General features: G+C 37.5%; 2 protein-coding genes across 2 annotated transcripts in view; one reads left to right on the top strand and one right to left on the bottom strand.

Annotated features, from left to right (window-relative positions):
* Nucleotides 1-11,555, top strand: part of LOC140947364 (voltage-dependent calcium channel subunit alpha-2/delta-2-like) — a 33,824-nt gene extending 22,269 nt beyond the window's left edge. Inside the window, exons 24-39 of the mRNA XM_073396441.1 lie at nt 2,175-2,234; nt 2,841-2,950; nt 3,271-3,342; nt 3,927-3,988; nt 4,664-4,720; nt 5,291-5,356; nt 6,235-6,326; nt 7,096-7,174; nt 7,282-7,334; nt 7,590-7,616; nt 8,303-8,334; nt 8,434-8,520; nt 8,779-8,806; nt 8,889-9,010; nt 10,003-10,082; nt 10,468-11,555. Coding sequence (XP_073252542.1) covers nt 2,175-2,234; nt 2,841-2,950; nt 3,271-3,342; nt 3,927-3,988; nt 4,664-4,720; nt 5,291-5,356; nt 6,235-6,326; nt 7,096-7,174; nt 7,282-7,334; nt 7,590-7,616; nt 8,303-8,334; nt 8,434-8,520; nt 8,779-8,806; nt 8,889-9,010; nt 10,003-10,082; nt 10,468-10,578 — 1,138 coding nt within the window. The 3' untranslated portion in view covers nt 10,579-11,555. The remainder of the gene's footprint in view (nt 1-2,174; nt 2,235-2,840; nt 2,951-3,270; nt 3,343-3,926; nt 3,989-4,663; nt 4,721-5,290; nt 5,357-6,234; nt 6,327-7,095; nt 7,175-7,281; nt 7,335-7,589; nt 7,617-8,302; nt 8,335-8,433; nt 8,521-8,778; nt 8,807-8,888; nt 9,011-10,002; nt 10,083-10,467) is intronic.
* Nucleotides 11,556-14,139: 2,584 nt separating this feature from the next.
* LOC140947368 (uncharacterized) lies at nt 14,140-20,655 on the bottom strand. The gene is made up of 7 exons (XM_073396445.1): nt 20,317-20,655; nt 19,500-19,745; nt 17,874-19,048; nt 17,590-17,714; nt 16,406-16,577; nt 15,758-15,852; nt 14,140-14,894 (listed from the first exon to the last, which is right to left on the bottom strand). Exons 1-7 carry the CDS (start codon nt 20,480-20,482, stop codon nt 14,756-14,758), a joined length of 2,118 nt encoding a protein of 705 aa, XP_073252546.1. The 5' UTR covers nt 20,483-20,655; the 3' UTR covers nt 14,140-14,755.
* Between the last annotated feature and the right edge of the window lie 23 nt (nt 20,656-20,678).

The raw sequence follows: 20,678 nt of genomic DNA, 5'->3' as shown, positions 1-20,678 counted from the left end.
ACATAGAATGGATAACATATAGATCAATCTACAATATAACATAAAATTTTTGGCGATCGGAGTAAATGTCACGTGGTTATAATGCCACGCCCCTTTGAGGTCTGAGTCGAAAATCGGCTGTTGCCGGCATTTTTTTGTGAAAATCTCTCGGCTACACGTAGTGCGCATTAGTGCCTTGCGCTGAACAGAGTTTCACCAAAATCGCAAAGACCCAATTCGAGAAATTCAGTGGTTTCCAAATTTAGGTCATAATTTATGCGAAAATGATAAGCAAACTTTACACGGATTATATATAATAAACTATGAGATTCATCTCTTTATTTTGGGCATCGTTATAACAGATGGGTCCTTGCAAGTCAGCAAAACGCTTTAGGGCCTTGTAAATGCGCGCGATTTCCAGCAAAGCAAACATATAGAAATTATAGTTTTCGCTATTTGTTGACGTTTGTCAGCGTTTGAGAGTCCTTCTCACGAAAAAAGCATTTTCTTAAAAATTCGTAGTTTTTTTCCTTCAAATTTTTTCAGGGCTACAATTGATTAACTGACTACCCGGACTCTGAATTTCATGGTCATTGAAAAACTGTGACATTATCTTCTATAAGCTCAAACTTGAGTAAACATTGAAGATTTTTAGCGTTTTGGCTGAGTTTGTGCTTTGGGAGTTGTCTATTGTTTCTAGTCTGTCATTATACAGCATTCTTGTTCAGCACGCGTGCAATGACCACGCTTGGCTGACCTCCGAATGCTCACCGAGATATTCCCGTCACGAGTTGGTTTAATTATTGGCTTGCATTAAACTTATGAAAAAATGATATTTTTGTAACAGTAAGTAGACTTAGTGTGTAGCACTTCTTGATTTTTTTGCAAAGACACAAGAAGCACGAGAATTGATTAAAAATTGTTAGTTAAACCTCTATGTATCACGCGATGGCCTGTCTCACTGTACCAAAATTATAATATCTCGGTGAGCATTCGGAAGTCAGCCAAGCGCGGTCATTGCACGCGTGCTGAACAAGAATGCTGTATCATGACAGACTAGAAACAATAGACAACTCCCAAAGCACAAACTCAGCCAAAACGCTAAAAATCGTCAATGTTTACTCAATTTTGGGCTTATAGAAGATAATGTCACAGTTTTTCAATGACCATGAAATTCAGAGTCCGGGTAGTCAGTTAATCAATTGTAGCCCTGAAAAAATTTGAAGGAAAAAAAACTACGAATTTTTAAGAAAATGCTTTTTTCGTGAGAAGGACTCTTAAACGCTGACAAACGTCAACAAATAGCGAAAACTATAATTTCTATATGTTTGCTTTGCTGGAAATCGCGCGCATTTACAAGGCCCTAAAGCGTTTTGCTGACTTGCAAGGACCCATCTGTTATAACGATGCCCAAAATAAAGAGATGAATCTCATAGTTTATTATATATAATCCGTGTAAAGTTTGCTTATCATTTTCGCATAAATTATGACCTAAATTTGGAAACCACTGAATTTCTCGAATTGGGTCTTTGCGATTTTGGTGAAACTCTGTTCAGCGCAAGGCACTAATGCGCACTACGTGTAGCCGAGAGATTTTCACAAAAAAATGCCGGCAACAGCCGATTTTCGACTCACCTCAAAGGGGCGTGGCATTATAACCACGTGACATTTACTCCGATCGCCAAAAATTTTATGTTATATTGTAGATTGATCTATATGTTATCCATTCTATGTGTTAGACTTACGATAAAAGTAAAGGTGGGGATACCAGAGAGCTTCAAAGTAGGATGGTACCCCCCCAAAAAAACTGGGTCGAGTCACCTTAAAAGAGAACCAACCCTGAGCGCACCAATTTATTGATAAACCGATGGTCTTAACTGAGCCCGCTGTACTAAGCGAACAGCTATTAGGCCTGGATTCGAAAATGTATCCTAGGAACATGCAGCGCATGCTCAACAATGATTCATTTCCTTCTTCTTATGTGGTCCATATTGGACATATCCTAGAATAAACCGTGAAGTTTGTTTTGTGATTTGCATGTTTGTTGATTTCTTACGTTGTTGGTATTTAGATATCCCTAGGAGTCGAGCTACGGTCATAGCCGTAGAAAATTGCGTCATCTTTATTTTCGCCGGTATTTTCAATCTGTTCGTGGAAAAATGGTACGCATTCGTTGATAAACCCTTTTCTTTCAGTTCCCCAGGTGTTAAGGAGGTGTTTGTGCGGACATTCTGGGGTTTAACTCGGTACCTCAGGTGAGTATAAAAACATTTTATATGTAGAATGTATATCTCCAGCCACAGACGTAAATGCTTTTTTTTTCATAGAAAATTTATCTTTTTTTCAAAAGATTATAATGTAACTACACCGCAGCAAATACTACCTTAGCCTGAGGAAACCGCCGACATTTTGGGACGTCACCACTTCTTTGCCCGCGAAATGACTCTGAGGAACGGGCGCAGAAATTTCATACTGATGACGCTTTACTACCCACATCTGGATAGTGCTTCTGCTTCTTCTGATTATTTGAAATTTGCTTCAACCAATCAGAAACTGAAGCACTACCCAGGTTTAAGTAGTGACACTTCATCGGTATGGAATTTCTGCAGTCGACCCGCAGACTTCATTTCGCGGGGAAAAAAGTGGCGGCGTCGGGAATGTCGGCTGTTTTCTTAGGTTAATACTCACGACTCAGTAAAGCAGGACACAGTCAGACCCAAAAGTTAAGGTAAAAAAGGACCGAGGAAATAGCTATATCTAGTTGAGTACTTACTTTGCCATATAAGGAATTTCATCCTCTATAAAAGGGGTAAGCTTATTGTTTATTGCCTGTTGTTTATTTATTTTATTTTCACGCTAAGTCTTCAGCAGGATAAGCTTGGTTACTCTTCACGAGGCGACTTCTTGGGAAGCGTGTTTGCATCACAGATTCCTAATACTTCAGTTGTATTTTCATCGCCATATCTTGCAGGTTTGGAAACATTTTATAATTCGCAAAGTCCTAAACAATTATCAATGATCGAAATGAACTTTAATTCAAGCTTCTCCCTCACATTAAGCTTGCTAGCAGCCATTGCTTGCGTGTCTTAAGTTACAAGACAACTGACCTAGACCCTTGCTCATTGGACAAGTGAGTCAGCTTTAAAAAAAACGTTCATTGCCGAGCAAGAAAGTGTGCTTGATGACTAAACGGTACTTTTTCGAGCTCTGCTTATGCCAACTTATTTCTCTCTGTGTTGCTTTTGCCTTGTTTCTTGTCCAAAATCGCTTTGTTCTCATTTTACGTTTCAGCAAAGTCAGAGAAAAACACTACATCTGTGTTTGCTTATAAGAGAATATATAAAAACCATAGACCGGCAGCAGGTAAGAAGCAATGTAGACTGGGGAGGGTGCGGTAAAGTCAGTAAATGTCATTGTGACCCAAATAAAAATACAATATATCTAACTACGGTGATTTTTTGCTGGCATAGCACTAAATCTTGAAAAGATTGGCTCAACTCTTTCAAGTTCTAATCAGCCATGTCCATCCTTGCCATTTGTTGCAACAGTGGACAGGAAATACTTTCAATGTCTAATTATAGTCTCAAATAACCAAACTGAACCATTATTTCTGGAATTCAATGGATGCGAAAAAAGTGTTAGCTATTTGAACAGATAGCAAAAAGCATGACGTTTAAGGAGGAACGTTTTGCTAAAACGGTGCATTTTAGACCTTTAGCCCTTAGTTGGACGTCGATTGTGTATTTATTTCAAAAACTGGCTCGTTCATTCCAGATTTTTGATTGGCTTAGGTACCATGGTGCATAAGCTACTTGTTGCATGCCGAATAAAGTAATTTTATTATTCCACTCTTTCTATCTGCCTTTGAGATTATTACATTGGGTTTTTACCCACTCTTAAGTATATTGCGCAGTTGATGCTTCACTGAAGTGCTGGGTATTTTTCAGTGCTAGGATATGAAATGGATATGGATAAATTCACCAGGGATATCTTCGTGGAAAATACCAAGGTAAAGTAGTGATTTTCGTTGAGACAGCTAGTATCGCAACATTTCCTGTGTTCTGAAAGATGTGATAATAAGTCTCGAGCGTGTGACAACTAAAAGACTTAAGTCCTCTGACAGGATTCGAACCTATGGTCTCCCATTCATCGGGCAAGCGCTCTGTCCACAGAGCTACGGAGAGACTCGTGCAGAGCAGCGACGTATACTGGGTTGTAATTAATGTTTATTTATTTGCTTACTCTTGACAAGGTTGGTGGATTCTTTTTAAGCTTTCTTGATGGGTCAGCTATTGAGCAAAACGGAGAACTTCATACGATTGCGTTTGTTGCTTCGGTTTGTTGCCCTGTAATTAGACTATTAAGTTAGTGTCGATATAGATTAAAATGACCCAGGATGTTGGTGGACCGTAAAAGAGAAGACTGTTACACTCAGAATGTTTACAATGACAGTGTGTGCGCAATTCATTTTTTGTGTTCAGACATCAAAAAACGTCTATGGATCAAATCAAAGATGTAATATGTTGCTTTAGATTCAAAATAAACCCTGTCAGACTGTAGGCTTCCATGCTTGCTGAGAACAAAATGCCGCTGTCGCCTTGTGCACCAGTAAACGCGTGGTAGTTGGTCCATGCATCTCAACGACTTTACATGTCCAAACAAAATATGTTTTCTTTTGGATTAGTGCACAGGTGGAGATTGCGAGAATGTGCCGGATTGTGACAGAACTGGCAAGAACGACGTAAGTATCAGCTTGACACGATGTAGTTAAAAATACAACAAAGTTGAAACAAAGTGATCAAAGCTGCCTGGCCCCCGCCTTCGACCCCCTTTAGAGTTTGATGTGGGGCTGCAGTCAGCCCACAGCAGTCCGGCAAAGTGTATGTACAGTACCGCAAATGATCCCTACGGCAAACAGTGGAGATCATTGCGGTCGAGCTGGATCATTCGCGGTCTGGGGATCATTTGCGGTCGGGAATCATTCGCGGTCCTGCACAGGTCTGCGTACGTGATCTATTAATTCTACAATTTGGTCTTCGCAAAAAGAAACAGTTTTCTTTACTGCGTTACTCTACTATTTCCGGGTTATGAGTCAACAGGTTTTGACAAACAGTACAGTATGCAGCAAATTTAGACAGTAAAATTTGGATTTTGTGATTTTAGAGGGCTTAACCTCTAAAAAGATATTTTATGGTTTTATACATAAATGTTTGTGCCCTGAAATTGTCGTAAACTATCAGCATAAATAAGGTAAATATTTCTTCACACATTATATAATGTAACAGTTTTGTGCATATCTTTTTTTAAATAGTTTGAGGGTTTGTTCTGTTATCTTCTTGATGAAAACGGCTTTGTTGTGGCTGGCAATGATGGAAGTGTAAGTGTCTTCTTATACCAGAAGTTTTTAGTTCACTTTACTGTAAAGATTAAAACATATGATTAACATCTGTCCAGGATTAGGGTCTGGACCTAACTTTTATAGTTAGTGCATTTCAAGAACCACCTTAGCAAAAGAAAGAAAATGAAAGGAAAAGAAAACGTCACAAGAGAATTCCTTGTTACTTAGCAGATTCTTCTCTTTAAATTCCCTCTGATTAACAGAAAGATTTTACCAATAATATCGTGGGTGGCAAATTGCTCCTAAATTTTGGCGCGAAATTTCAGCGTTAATTTTAATTTCAAATGTAAAATAACAAAATTGTCATTGTAACGTTATGTGTATCTCAGTAGCAAGATGGCGTCTAGGTTTAATATTGGTTGACAGGGCATAAAAGATGCTGTAGAAAAAAAAAAAATAAACACACGAACGAGCGCAAGTTTTCTTTATTTTCTAGTCTTTTCAATTTTTCAACTATTCTTACGCGTATTTTGACAAAAAGTTCAGAAAACAGTGAACTTTAAATGTTAATACGTTACACTTTTTAGTGCGTGGAGTTCCTGATTCAATGAACAAGTCAAAACTCATGATTGTGAGCTTAATTTGTCACCTGTGATATTAATAGTTAATCAGATAGTATATTATTCTTTAATAGGAAATAATTTCACTTGCGTTTTGTCAAAATACTCGTAATTAGAATTCTAACAAAAAAGGGTCACAATTTGATTTCGCATACTTATTTTATTTTTTTTATATACATTTATGTAAGAAAGAAACCTCTGGCATGAAGGTCTAAGCTTCCCTTTTTTGTGTGTAAGAAAATAGTTCAGGAGATTGATCAGATTTTAAACAGTCTGTTTGTCTGCTTTGACTTTCAGTCTGCCGGTAAGTTTTTTGGTCGAGTAGATGCGCCTGTTATGCAGACTTTGATTCGTCAGGACGAAAACAGTACCAGTGGAGTGTACAACAAGTAAGTTGACGTCAAACGTGAATAATAGGGACCTTTTTGATAGTTTTCTGCGTTGCTGGCGGAATTGTGATGTGCGGGGTATCGCGCGGGTCCGCGCGAGTCCGCGCGGTGTACTTTCTCGGCGGCGGAGCATTTGACTTGCTCCCAATCTTCTCGCAGCTCCGCTGCCAAAAGAATAGTGAACTTACGCAACAGAACGGGAGAGGAAAGAAGACGGCAAACCTTGTGTGACCAAGCGTCACTGCAATTTTGTTTGAAATGATTTTACGCCAAACTTCACTTTCCTTTAAACAGATGTGTTTGCAAAGACCAGAAAAGACAGAAAACATTAATGTTGAGTGAGGATCACGACATACCACGCAAGTAATAGACCAACGTTTGTCACACACAAGCGTTTTGCCCCTGCCGTCCTGTTGCGTAAACTCACTAATAACAGCACTCGCACGGGGACTCCCGTCAGCTACAAAAACTGGGACCTTACCATCTCACGACGCAACGGCGACGCCAGTGAAAAAGTCACTGAAAAAAACTTACTTAGCGTCCTTTCAAACTATTTCATGATAATTCCAGTTCGATCTTTTAAAAGTTTGGAATTTATGCTGGGGCTGAAGAGAGTGGACAACTTCATCGTTGTTATTCCATGTCGTTCACTTTGTCAATTGTTGTTGAATTTTTTCTGGAGTTGAATCGTGAAGCACTGTATCTAAGTTCGGGACAAGAATTTTTCAAAAAATCGAAGTGTTGATTGTCTTTTTTTAAAATCCCTCAGAGTGGTGTTAACAGATTATCAAGCACTGTGTGAAGAGAAAAGTGGTGTTAATAGCAGAGGGACCTCATTTTTACTTAAGGTTAGAATCTATTAAATCATAGGGTGGATTCATTTGCAAGATACACGTATAGCTGTCACATTTGCCTCATTTAATCAAGGATATAATGCTCCCATTTTCTTTTTCAGCCTTTGTTATCACTTTCAGCATACACTGAATGGTGGACGACCAAAGCTGTATGGTGTGTTCTTCAAGTGCTGTATTACCCTTTTGCACGTAAAACCTTACGAATTTAGTTAAAATTTACATTATGGAGTAAGAGCCTCTCTTTTTTAATCTTTATCCTGGTCAAGCTTTATTTGTCACCGCAGGAAAACGCTAGTTCTTCGTCAGAGTGAATAACCTCTTGTTAGTTTGACAAGTAACAAGTGCTGTCTTCTGTTTTTTTGTTGCTTGATTTTAACAACTGTTATTTCCGTCTTTAATTCCTTTTTAGGTCTTTGCTCTATTTCAACTTGTATAGGTAAGTGGGATATATTGTTGTTGTAGCGGCCGTAAGGAATTTAACCTCCTTGTTCACCTAAAGTATTTACGTGCTTCTCTTCTTGTTTTAAAATGGTTCGTCAGCTTTAAAGCGGGCAAAAATCCTAAAGATCCTCTAGACACAAGTAATCGTCGAAAAACAATGGAAATACTTCTGTGACACTCACGCGGGCTTTGCAGGTTTTTAGTCTGCGCAAACTACAGCACAGTGCGCAGTGCACTGTGGATGGACTTGGGCCGCAAAGGAGTAGTGTCATGATTTGTTTGTCACGCCGAGTGCGATATAACTGAAAATCCATTGTAAGTGACCGCGTCAATGGAAATCCACTGTCGCTAAATCTTGCCATTCTAACACATAAACGAACGACAGGTAGGAAGCAAGCAGAGTGTTTCATTGAAAAAAAAAAAAAAGAGGCGACGTTCTCTTTGTATAGTGTTGTTTGGTTGTAGTTTTTTTGTTTGTTGTTGTTATTGTTGTTTTGGAGGGGTGATTCCTATTTGGAGACTGAACTGATGTACTTCTTTTGTTTTTCGGACCCAGTTTGGGGATCAGTGAGTGTACGTTTAAATTCAGGTTCAAGATGACAATGTCATTATTTTCTGGTCTTTAAACTCGCACAGTAGAAGTAAACATGCAGTAAATTAGTTTTGATTATTTTTTCGCAGCTGGATTTTCTCTGAGAACGAGGCAGTTACAGGTATTGATATTATTTTCGTAATTGTTACGATACTGTCCTGTACCAAACAGGCAAATCCCTACGAAGCATTACTAAGCAGTCTTGTTTTATCATTTGCAGAGGCTACAGACGATATTCCAAAGAATATAAGCTGTGTGAAAAGATTGACTACATATTATTCTACGAAGGAGAATATTTCGGAGGAGGGTAAGCGTGATAAAGCATACATATAGATGTACCCATGACTTACTTTATTCAGAAGGTACCCCGGGAATACATCCGTCTGTCCTCGCTCCTCGCCGCTAAGGGTGTTTCAGGAGAAAGGAGAGACCTCTGTATTCGCAGGCTAGAAAGAAGGGAAAACCAGAAAATTAGCACAATTTTTCTACTGATACTGAATTATTAAACTCTTCAAATGGTTGTTCAAAGTAGCTGACTTACAGTTTTCTTTCTTTCTTTTAACAGGAACAACTACTTGCAATGATTGCGTAAGGTAAGGTTTTGAAATAGCAAAAAGGACAAGCTTTATGATGTGTACTCTTATGATGATTTTTCTTCCCTGTTTTGTTTATCAGGCGGCATGCACTATCAAGTGTTCCAAACACTAATCTGTTGCTGGTGGTGATTGAGGGTACTGAATGTGGACCGTGCTCTCAGTCTGTCCTGGGTATGGCAATTCCAGGTGAACCAACGGAAAATATCCTTTCACACTTGGCCACCCCCAACAACAAATAATACTAGCTGTCGTAATCAAGATACTCAATCAAATTCATCATCATTTTAATTTTTCGTTATTTACATCTTATCATTGAGACACTCCTCAAATGATTGTCCAGAAACTGCTAAATGGTTAATGTCATGTATGGGGTGGTTACAGTGTACGTTTTATTCAAGTTGCAGTTTAAATAAAGTCAGACCTGTATTAATTGGATAGAAGCATCAGTAAAGTGCCCATGTATCAAGCAGACCGTCACTACGGAGCTCCCTATGTGTGTCCTCGTTTAATATACCGTAAAATTCCGAAAATAAGCCCCGGGGCTTATATTTTTCAAAGGCCCTTTTTGATAGGCTTGTATTTTGGAGGGGCTTATATTCGGAGGGGCTTATCTACGGAGGGAAATTTGCGTTTCAAAATCGATTGGGCTAGCCGTACTGTTGGAAGTAAATTTACCGTTTTTGCTTTGTTTTACTCCGGGGGGGCTTATATTTTGAGGGGCGATTTAAAAAAGGTTTTTTTGCGTTACCGCTTTGATTGGCTTAGTTTTGGAGGGGCTTATACGTGGAAGGGATTGTTTTCGGAATTTTACGGTACTTTTTTTTTTAATCGTTCATTTATAATAGTGCTACAGAGTCACTCAGATACTCATCTGTAAATGCTTATTATCGAATCGTGCTCAGTAGTTCTTCACTCATGTTTTGCATCAAATTTTAAGAAGGAATACTATGCTTTTATAACTTTGATTTCCATAGACTTTAACATATGCATTGTGTGAACGAATTGCAGACTCAAATGATTTTGACAGTAGAAGCAAAATAACCTGAAACTTTCTCGTAATTGTTGAATCTACTTCTCTGTGTTAGTGGATGTTTAGTTGTTGTCATTCGATTCTGCTAAGCAGCAGCTATGCTGGCTGCAGGCCGCTTTTGATGGACGCCATATCATTGTTTGATTTTCCTTGACAACCTTACTTTCCTCTGAGCCAGAACCTGTATGCAAGGAACCTGAATACCGCAGGCGACCCAAGAGATGCTTTGTATCAACTAACTCTGTAAGTTAACGAATCAGGTTAATAACTGAATTTCAATACTATCAACTTGCGATACCGCCCAATTCACTTTGACTTTGGTGCTGACTCCCGTATCGGTTGCCGTAGCCCCTGAGAAAATAGCCAATATTTCACGTCGCCACTAGCGGCTTCCCCGCGAAATGTCGTCTGAGGAATAAGCAAAGAAATTGCTTACTGATGACGTGTCACTTCCAAGTCAGTCACTGTCAACAACAGTCTCATTCAGAACTGTACTCATCTTCAAACTGCTGATATGGCAGTACTGGGATCAAACCATTAACAATGACATCTACAAATTCCTCGTGTACACGAAACGTAGCAATTATTTCAGTTTTCACCTTTTATTTGTTTTCTACTTTTTTTACAGGAAACAGGCTATATGTGTGGTGATAGTTCATTAACAAGGCCGTCTCTTCAAGTTATGTCAGTCCATTTCTTATTTATTTTTACATTGTGGCAAATGATTGGCTTATTCTGATAATGCAGCCTTTCAAGACACGTTAACGAACCCAGGAGGTTCTCCGTTAATCCATAATTTCCAGGACAGTTAAAGGCGAAAATACTGCAGTTTTCTGCTTGGATTTGATGATTACGATGAGTGCAAGCAAGCACCGCAGTGCAAGTGTTGCCAGGGACATCATGGCTGACAAACAACAATCTGATGTTTCTGAACTTTCCATGCTTGTTTTACGATGTGTACATAGACTTCCTTTATTGAATATTGTGGTATTTCACGAGATGTAATTTATTAATATTTGCCCAGGTAAATGCGGGGCATTTGAGATAATTGTCAATCGCCATTTTACTGTGATTTTTATTCTACGAAATGTTGAATTCGACTGAAAATTGTTTAATTTATTTGTGATCTATTTTTATTTTTGTTGTAAATGTTTTAAAGAAAATGGAATTGTTTCCACTGTTGTACATTTTAGGTATTTTATCGTCGTTTCTTGAGTTACCACGGAGATATTTTAAATAAGCCTTTAAGTGAAGATTATTTCATTCATTTTAGTGTTAAAATAAATCTTTCAAGTTAAATATAAACAAAAGTATATATTTTACACTATGGTAAAGTTCAAAATTTGGAAAAGCCAGTGGTTGTTTCTTTATTAGATTTAAGTTAAGTTTATTTAAACAAGAAGAAACTTGCATTATATAGTTAAGAAATCGGGACGCAATCGACTGGATGTATTCTTTGTTCAACAAAAAAACTCGACTTTATTGAAGACTTCAAATAATGAACAAAATATTTATTTATTCTTACCATAATTCGTAAGTTTTTGTCAACGTAACTTTAGCTAAAATTCCGCCATGTTTCGACAGATGTAATGCCTTAATGAATTATTGACGTGATCTTGAAATTTTCTTTAGTTGATTGATGCATTTGTTTACACTTTTTATGATTACAAAAAAGCAATCAGAAAAACAAGCAAATAAAAAATTGTCAAGTCTCAATTATATTATTGTTTTATTTTGTACCTGGTAAGCGGCTACCTGACCTCCACTCTTTAAAGGTAAATGCCCTTAGTCAAATGACTAGTCAGATCCTCTTCTAAGAGTGTAGTCATCTAATGTCCTAGCTGAATGTTTTATTGCTGGTAAAATCTTACAGCTACCGGGTGCACATCGCAACAAGTGGCGCCTTACGCACAAATCACTTGTAATGTTATACCAAAACTTCTGCTTATGACTCCTGGGTTTATACATCTTCGTAAGGGGTTTTTACGAGGCCTTATAAACGGACGGGCTTACATCCAAAGGGGCTTATAAAGAGAACGAGACAAATTTTGTCTCAAGTAATATTACAAGCTACCCATAATGAGAAAACAAAACATAAAACCCAAAAAGGTCTAACTGGGGGAAGAAATTGTGGTAATTCGAGTCATCCAACGCTTCTATGGAGCTACTGTGACAAGGACCCAAAAGATCTGCATGCTGGGATCTACCCGAATCCTCAGGAAGGTGCTTAGTGTATGGACAGAATGATCGACTTGAGTCACTGACTGATGCTCCAGGTGCATGGTTTGTGCACGGCTGATGCACAAAAAGAACACCAGCAAAGACTGTGAAAGAAGAGATAAATAATAATAATAATAATAATAATAATAATAATAATAATAATAATAATAATAATAATAATAATAATAATAATAATAATAATAATAATAGGACTATAGCGGCTAATAGGCCAGACATTGTGCTAAAGAACAAGAAGGATAAAACCTGCCTTCTCATTGACAAGACTGTACCCTTCAACACCAACACCTCAGTCAAAATCACTGAAAAGCTTAACAAATACGTAGACTTGGAAATCAAGGTTGAGTGAATGTGGGGGCTCAAAACAACAACAGTCCCGGTGGTTATGGGAGCCCTTGGCATCATCAAGAAGGACATGGAAAACTACACCAACAAAATCCCTGAAAAGAACTCCAGAAAATAACTCTCCTTTCTACAGCCTACCTTCTCAGGTGGGTCGAAAACCTCTTTGCCTCCCAAAGTCCATGGTTTGGATTCAGATGTTGAGAGAGAAAATCAATCACAATTACACTAGTATATCTTATATAATAATAATAATAATAATAATAATAATAATAATAATAATAATAATAATTTAATAATGGAAAAATTTTATTGACAACAATACTAACTATTAAAATCCTATTTACAATTAATTCGCTTAACCCATTCGCCCCTGAACCGCCCGTAACCGCCCGTGCGGATCCAGGTCCTTTCTACCCATTGTGACGTCATCAGTTTTAACGGTCAAGGACAACTTTCTTCACTAACTTGTGCAGAGTGAAGAGATCTTTCAAACCATACCAGAATGAGCACAATTCAGTCAAGGACACCGGAGAAACAAGCAAAAAACCACGTGACATTGACCTGAAAATCTCCATGAAAATCTTGTCCCATTACCCACCTACCTTTCCTTTCGCCTAGTCCTAAGATCCTAAAAGCTTTCCTAAACACTCTTCCCACCAAAATCAAGCCTACTAAATGCCCAGCAAGAGAAAAAAAAAATGAGGCAAGAAAAGCAAAAAAAGAAGGGAGGAGAGAAAGCGAAAAGTAAAAGTCAAGACTGCTGTGTCACTTTTAAACCCAAAAACTATCTCGAAATTTTGCTTTCTGCGCATGCCCGAACTTCGCAAGCTGATATTTTGCATCTGGATCGGAAGACCGCGAAGTGTTCGACCTGTAAACCAGTTTGTGGTAAGTTTTAGCTCTTTATAGCACGACAGTGACCAGAAAACCACTCGACTAGCTTCAAAACGCGTTTTTCGGCAAAATCTCTAGGAGCGAATGGGTTAAAAAAAAAGAAAAAACTATTCATTCAAAAACACTATTTACAATTCCTGTCGATTTAAAAAGCACTTAATTTAGCTTAAAAAAAGTTAATTTAACAAAGAAAAATTTTTTCGAATTAAAAACATTTCATTTCAATTAAAAAAAAATTAAAAAAACTGTCAACCTCTAAAATTCAAAAGTTTCTTTCAACTGCTAAAAACCAAAAAAAAATAGTAATAATAATAATGAAATAAAAAGATATATATGAAGTAAGGAAACACATCAATAGTCCGATTTAATGGCTCCTTCAGCAACTTCGATGTCGATATCAACATTCTTAATGTCACATGGCACTCTTCTTGTCCTAGAGCCTCGAAGACAAACCAACGCAGATCTCAAGAGTGCGAATGAGGTTCTGGTTCGGATCCATGAGATGGTTTTGGCATACTGCTCCCCTTTTTTGATGGCAATCAGCTGTGCTAAACGGCTATGATACTTCAAGCACTCCTTTCCCATTCCGCCAGTTGTGGTGAAGACCAAAGGTGTAAATGTTCCATGCCCGATGTCCAGGACTCTCTCTGAGTAGAGACGCTTTTTCTTGTTCTCATGGAATAATAATAATAATAATAATAATAATAATAATAATAATAATAATAGTAATAATAATAATAATAATATCATCATAATGCCGTTATAATTTACCCTTGGCAGTGTTTAACGTTCAAACATGACAATGGAATAAATTAAATTGATATTTTAGTCAAACAAATATTTTATTGAAAAAGTTGATATATCATACAGAGATTGTCCCCATCCTTAAAAAATTATTAAAATAAAACAAAATACCCAATAGTTCAAACTATCACTACCTTCTTTCCTTGATGGACGATTTTTCGATAAAATGACCTACCTTCTAATGATTAAAAAACCTAGCATGGGAGAACTTGTCTGTTTTTAGACCACGGAGGTTTTTTAAAAGACATGTCACTTCAATTATCAAACAAAATATTTGTGCTAAGTTGTCTGGTTTACTATAAGCAAAAAATAAACAAGGCCTCATATGTGTTGCATCAATTTCAAAATTCACCTTCAAGGGTCATGAAAGAGAAATTCATAGTAAACACGAGAATTCTTTACAGATAGGTTCTGAGACTGTCACAGCTTTTACAAATCGAACATTCGAAAGCAAGGCTTGGGGTGAAATGATCTATTCTGCTGTGTCAAACACACATAAGGGCTATAATTTACAAGATGCAGTGTTACTTTCAGAGATCACAGAAGTGCAATAGCATCAAAGGAGTTCCGCTCATATTCTTCTAACAAGGCATCTGTACACAAAATTTCGATTTTCCTCTACTCATTTTTCCAAGTTATTTTTCTTTCTCCTTGTTCTTCTTCTTTTTCTTTTTCTTTTGTTTGTCTTTACTATCCTTGCCTTTTCTATCAAGGCAAGAAGAACAGAACCAATCAGTTCCCGGTTCAGGATCCTCCTCTATCCCAACGCATCTCCTGTAAGAAAACACCACAACAATAATATATGGTCAATATAAGGTAGAATTCCCAAAGTAACTGTAAAATTTTAATGTTAAAATAATAAATATTAAAATATTTACCTTTGTTTCTATTAACCCTCAAAAGTAGCAGCCCTTTGAAAAAGACTACTCGACAACAATAAAACATTGAAAAAAAATTACAGCCTTTTTTTTTATCTAAACAGGTCACCAGCTCAACTTGAATTTTAGCCATACCAAGGTGAAACTAACTTTTTTGGAAGCAACCAGCCTCTGCAGAATACATTCTGATATAAAGACTTATTTAAAGATGATCTGACTTGTGCTTGTGAACAACCAAAGTTCATATGTTAAGATTTGAGTTACTGGTGACACTGGGTCAGGAACTCCATGCATTACAGATAGGGTATTCAGGTGAGTAAAGTAATTTTTGAGATTATAAAAATTACATAAATTGCAATCAACTAACAACTAGACAGTGAAAATGATGAACATTATTTAATAATATTTTATGAAGAACAAATAGGCCTCATTTTCTTAATTTTATGTTGACACATGCAGTCCCTAAATTGAATCTGATAATGTTGTTAAGTAGTACTTCCTGCTCATATTGGGGTTCAGATCTCAAGGGCAACCTTAAAATGTTTAGGGAGCCTGTCACTAAGATTTCAAGTTGCTGGGTAAATGCAACAAGTAGGCAGGAATCAATCAGTTAGGAATTTATTTTGGTTCTATTTTACTTCTCTTTGTCCTGTAGAAGTAGCCAGAGGGCACATTCATGGTAGCCAGAGGAAATCCCAGGTCCCTGACCCTTAATGACAACCCTGATGTTTCAGGCTATTTTAAATTCTTCACACTCACCCATGAAACCATTCATCACAGCCATCACAGCCAATCATAAAACTGCCATCATCAGGATCACTACACACAGGACAATAGTACTCCCTTCCATACCCCTAAATCAAACATAATACAAAAAGACTGTGTCAATGCAAAATAGAAACTATGTTTAATACTGTGCAGCCTAAGCAATGCCAGACCTCTTCACAGTCTCCGTTGTTGGAATGGCATGATAGATTCAGAATATGTGTAGGTAGCTTGCATGCCTATTGCCTTTCTGCAATTTTATTATGGAACTGTTAGGGATACTTCATGAACAAATGGGAGGTAGGCTTCCAAACCCAACAAACATAGGAACTAGACTATACATAAATTTTTGGCCACAGTGACAATGTAGCACAAATTGCTGATGGTAGCTTAATGCTAGTTCAAAGCGTAATTACAGTAATGTTTTTTTTATTGAGTTTTTTGGGTACCAGTCAAACATAGTAATAATTGCGCTTGAGGGAAGAATGTGTAATTCTCTGTCACTGAACTTGTTATGGCACTAAAGCTGACCATGTGGGTTTTTTTCAGGACATTTCTCTCTGCAGGGGAACAGTAATTACTGCTCCCCATTGGGTGCAATAAGTTGTAGGACTAGCATCTAAAAGCAAAGAATTCACATACATGTACAACAGTTGTTGATACAGTCTGAGACACAACTGTTCTTTCCAGTGGATCACTTTTTATTGTCAGTTTGGGTATAGCAGAACTGACACTAGATTCTTGTTTCACTGACACCTTTGGAGACACTGGACCTACATTGCCCGTCACTTGACTACTTGCTGTTCCAAGTGACCTGTAAAAAGTACACAATACCAATGTCTCAAGTCCAATAAGGAAATTTCAAGTACAGACACTGGTGGCGTGAAAGGTGGTTATTGCTAATTTTACTGGACTGGCAAAAACCTCTTGGAAGATCTCATGTTTGAATTTGAAAAAAGGTTAAATTGTCACAAATTTTGTTATAGTAAGCTGTTGAGATAAATAAAAGTAACAGACCTTCATGTAGTCCAATTCGGTCTTTGATTTATCATTATACTTGTGATTAAACAAGTAAGATAACCACTGACTTTGTTAATCACGTGTATGATTACAGAGTGAATAGGACTCCCCTCAAACCTATTACTATTAAGAAACACTGACCTACAGTAGACATAAACCCAACTGCACTTGAATATTGTACAGAAACTAGAGATTTCCTTGTAGCCCAAAGGCAAAAGTCACAAGAGACCATTTGCTGTTAAAACAGAGCTCTGAAATATTTCTAAAATAATATATTGAATATATTATAACTACCAGTGGTAAGGATGTAGGCTTTATCAACTATAAAAGTGCTCAATGGAAAAACCAGAGCTGTAAACATGTTTATAGCAGTAGACTGAGTCATTTTATTTGCTACTCCGAGTTTCATGTTTCTTTCGAAGCAATCATCAGGCAACTCTGATGATTTAAATTTAAACTTTTATCGGGCTCTGATGATTTAAAATATATTATATATATTATTATTCACCTTTAAAGTTATTTAAAGTTTTTAAAAAGTGACAAATCACTTTGTGTGGGTTAGAGAATTTTTTGGGGGAATTTCGTTGCAACATCAAATCAGAATGAATTTGTGGGACTTGTTGCAATGACAAGATTCTATCATGCTGACAAAGATTTTCAAAAAAATTCTCCAGTGCTCACAAAGTGATTTGTCACTGCAATGGGTGGCACAAGTTGTTGCCCTCCCTGAACAAAAGAAGACATGTTGTGGCCACATGTTGCCTGGTGTGTCCTAACCTTTAACATGTGTACATGTAAGTACTTACACGGGTGCAGCTGGTTCTAATTTGCTTGTTACGGTGGATGAGGCTGAGTGGGATGGAGGCTCTAATTTAACTGTGATACGAGGTACAAGAGGAGCCTGGGATAGATCTCCATGGTCTGTCTTCAACTGAAATGGTCAAGAGTAATATTGAGTGATAAATACAATGTACTTTCACTGCATTAAAATCACAAGTCATTCTCTGATTGGGACCAAATTTTGACAAGTTTCTCCACATATTTTTTTCAACCAGAGACTATTGCTTTTTTTTGTCATTCTACACTTTACCTTTTTGCTTTTATCTTTTTTCTTTTCCTTATCTTTGTCCTTTTCTTTTCGCTTTTTCTTTTTCTTCTTGTGTTCTACTGCCATATCCATTGGAAGTTCACCTGACAAATTGCTTTCCACAGGGGCAGGCATAACTGCAAATTCTCCAGTAGAAAATTTAACTTCTTCACTGGTAGAAGGAATACTTAATTCTTTAGCTTCCACTTTGATTGACGGAATTGTTCCTTTCTTATCTGCTTTAGGTTTTTGCTTTTTGGAGGCACTGTTATTATTTTTGGGTTTCTTCTGTTTAGGTTTTTCTTGTTGGCTTATGTTATCTGTAGGTAGGAATTCTGAAACAGTAAACTGTGGTTCTTTATTGACTTCCTGTTTCAAGGGTTTAATGATTAACTTCGGCATGCTTTCCTTGTTTTGAATATTTTCTTTAGACGATACAGGCTCAGTGTTTAAAGGAGGAGATTTAAGGGTAGGCTTCTTTGCTTTAACAGATGGTTTTTTGTCTTTATTCTCTTTTACTGGTTTAGTTTTTGCTTTTGCCTTTGTCTCTGGAGTAGATGGCTTTTTACCTGATAAAGGTGACTTAACAAGGGATGGGGATTTTTCCTTTTGTGGTTGCCTGGGTGTAGGCACCGTAGGTGATGCAGACTTTTTAACAGAGCTCGTTGCATTTTTAGGAACCTTAACTTTCTTTTTTGGACTTGACTTAGGTTTAGCTTCTGCTGGTTTTCCTGGTGGTTTCTTGTCCTGGACAGCTTTTTTCTTTTCCACCTTTGGCTTATCTGTTGTTAAGTTTGAAGGCCCTGGTTTTTCAGTAGTATGGGCAGCTTTAATGTGAGATGAACCAGAGGTTGAGGGGATGTCAAATGTTTTAGCTGTGCTCCAAACGTCAGGTGAAGGGGTGGGTGATGGTGACGATAAATTGCCTTGTAATGCCTCCAGAATATCCATTTCATTTCCTCTATTTCCTTTTTGCATAAAAGGCAGATCAAGTCTTCGTTTCTTTGCTTCATTCTCTAAGCCTGGGGGATTATCAAGGGGTCTTTTTACAGCCACAGGAACATTAGAAGTTTCCTCCACAACTGTCTTTATTTCATTCCTCACAAATCCCCCTGGAGCCTCTCCTTCTTTTCCAGCATCAGTTGTGTCTGTATCTTCTGTTGCTGCTTTTTCTTCATCTGTGGAAAAGGTAAAAGAAACATTCATAAAATGACATCATCAAGGCACAAATACAGGGAAACACAGGACTTGTGCTTGAGACTGCTTGAAGATTTCAGCTAAATAGAGGTTTGTTTTATTTAGGAAAGATGAGAAACTGATGTTGTTATCCACTCAATATGGGGTATTCATTTGGGATGAGCTCAGCATAATGCAGGTTTTGCCATAATCAGAAATGACCAGAACAACAAAAAAAATGCTAAAAATAGCAGCAACCTGCCAACTCTCGCTCACTATGCATTGTTTTCAGCCACTTAAGAGAATTTCAAAATTGGAAAAAAAAACAAACAAAACTGCCTCTACAAAAGACAGTGAAGTTACTGGGACTTAACAATGAAAATTAATGAAGCTTAACAGTACAATTCAGACAAACTTTCTGGCATTGGCTTCACAAAAAGTTGGCAGGTGTACCTTCACTTTGAAGAAGCTTAGAGACCAAAGGAGGCAAGTAGTCAAAGTACTGCTCCAGTCTCTCTTCAATCTCTCCATTACGTGGATGATGAAGGGCACAAGGTTTAGGCTTGGGGAACCGTGGCAACTGGTGAATAAATGGAACTTGGTCTACCTGGCTCACAAAGTCTTCCAACTCACGCAGGCACACACCAATGTCCTGGAAGGCTTGGTTCAGATCATCTAGGTTAGGTTCGGTTCTGGAATCTATCAGGAATTGGATGAAAAAAAAGTCTATGTGCTGTTATTTTACAAAAAAAAAACTTATTTGTATAGAAAACTGATGACAAATTTCCTTTTTTTTCCCCTGGGACCAGTTTCTTCTTCTGTCACATGCAGTTTTCAGGAAAACTTTGCAGGGACCAAGCATTCAAAATATTCATGTTATTGAAAACTACAAAAACAACTCAATCATAATTTTTAATGTCTGCACCACTACAATGCCGGACAAAACTTATCATGGCAAAGTTTTTAGGTTGTTGGAGTTTCTTATCTGGTGCCACCTATGTGTGTGCAATTCTAAACATTCTTATTTTTTGCGTCACTTTGTTTTACTAGCGAATAATTTTTTTTTCTGTTTTCACTGAATTAAAAAAAACAATGCTGTCCCTGGTCAAAGTGATAAGGTGAATACATAGTACAGCAAATACATGTTGTTTTCTTTTATGTTTTCTTCCTTTGCAAAGAAAGTAAAAGAATTTGTTTGAGTGTAAGAACCTCGACTACCCTTTGTACTTCTCATCAATAATCATGCCATCAATTTACAACTAAACCTTACACAGCTGACAATATCCATGTGCTGACTTTGCTATTTCTTCTAGATATTTTTGCAACACGTCGGTTAGTAAGTCGTGTGTTGACTTTTGTAGAGCGTCCCATCCCATTGATTGGCAGATTTGCGCTACGGCGATTTGAAGGGCGCCATGATTGAAACCGTCACACATGGTGAAAAACGCAAGAACTACTGGTCTTCCTAGTTTTCACTTGTATTTCTTGCAACTTAAAACACGTAGGTGGAGCATGTACGCGAGGTGTGGCAAATAAATGGCAATTTCTAAGCGAAAAATCGTTCAAAATGCAACAAAGTCCATAACATAGCCATTTAGCTCAGTTATTTCATTGAGAAGTAACCCCAAGCTG

The sequence above is a fragment of the Porites lutea genome, chromosome 9 (assembly GCF_958299795.1).
Source record: "Porites lutea chromosome 9, jaPorLute2.1, whole genome shotgun sequence".
Lineage (NCBI taxonomy): Eukaryota > Metazoa > Cnidaria > Anthozoa > Scleractinia > Poritidae > Porites > Porites lutea.
Note: the sequence above shows the minus strand (reverse complement) of the source record. Positions and strands in the feature narration are given on the sequence as shown.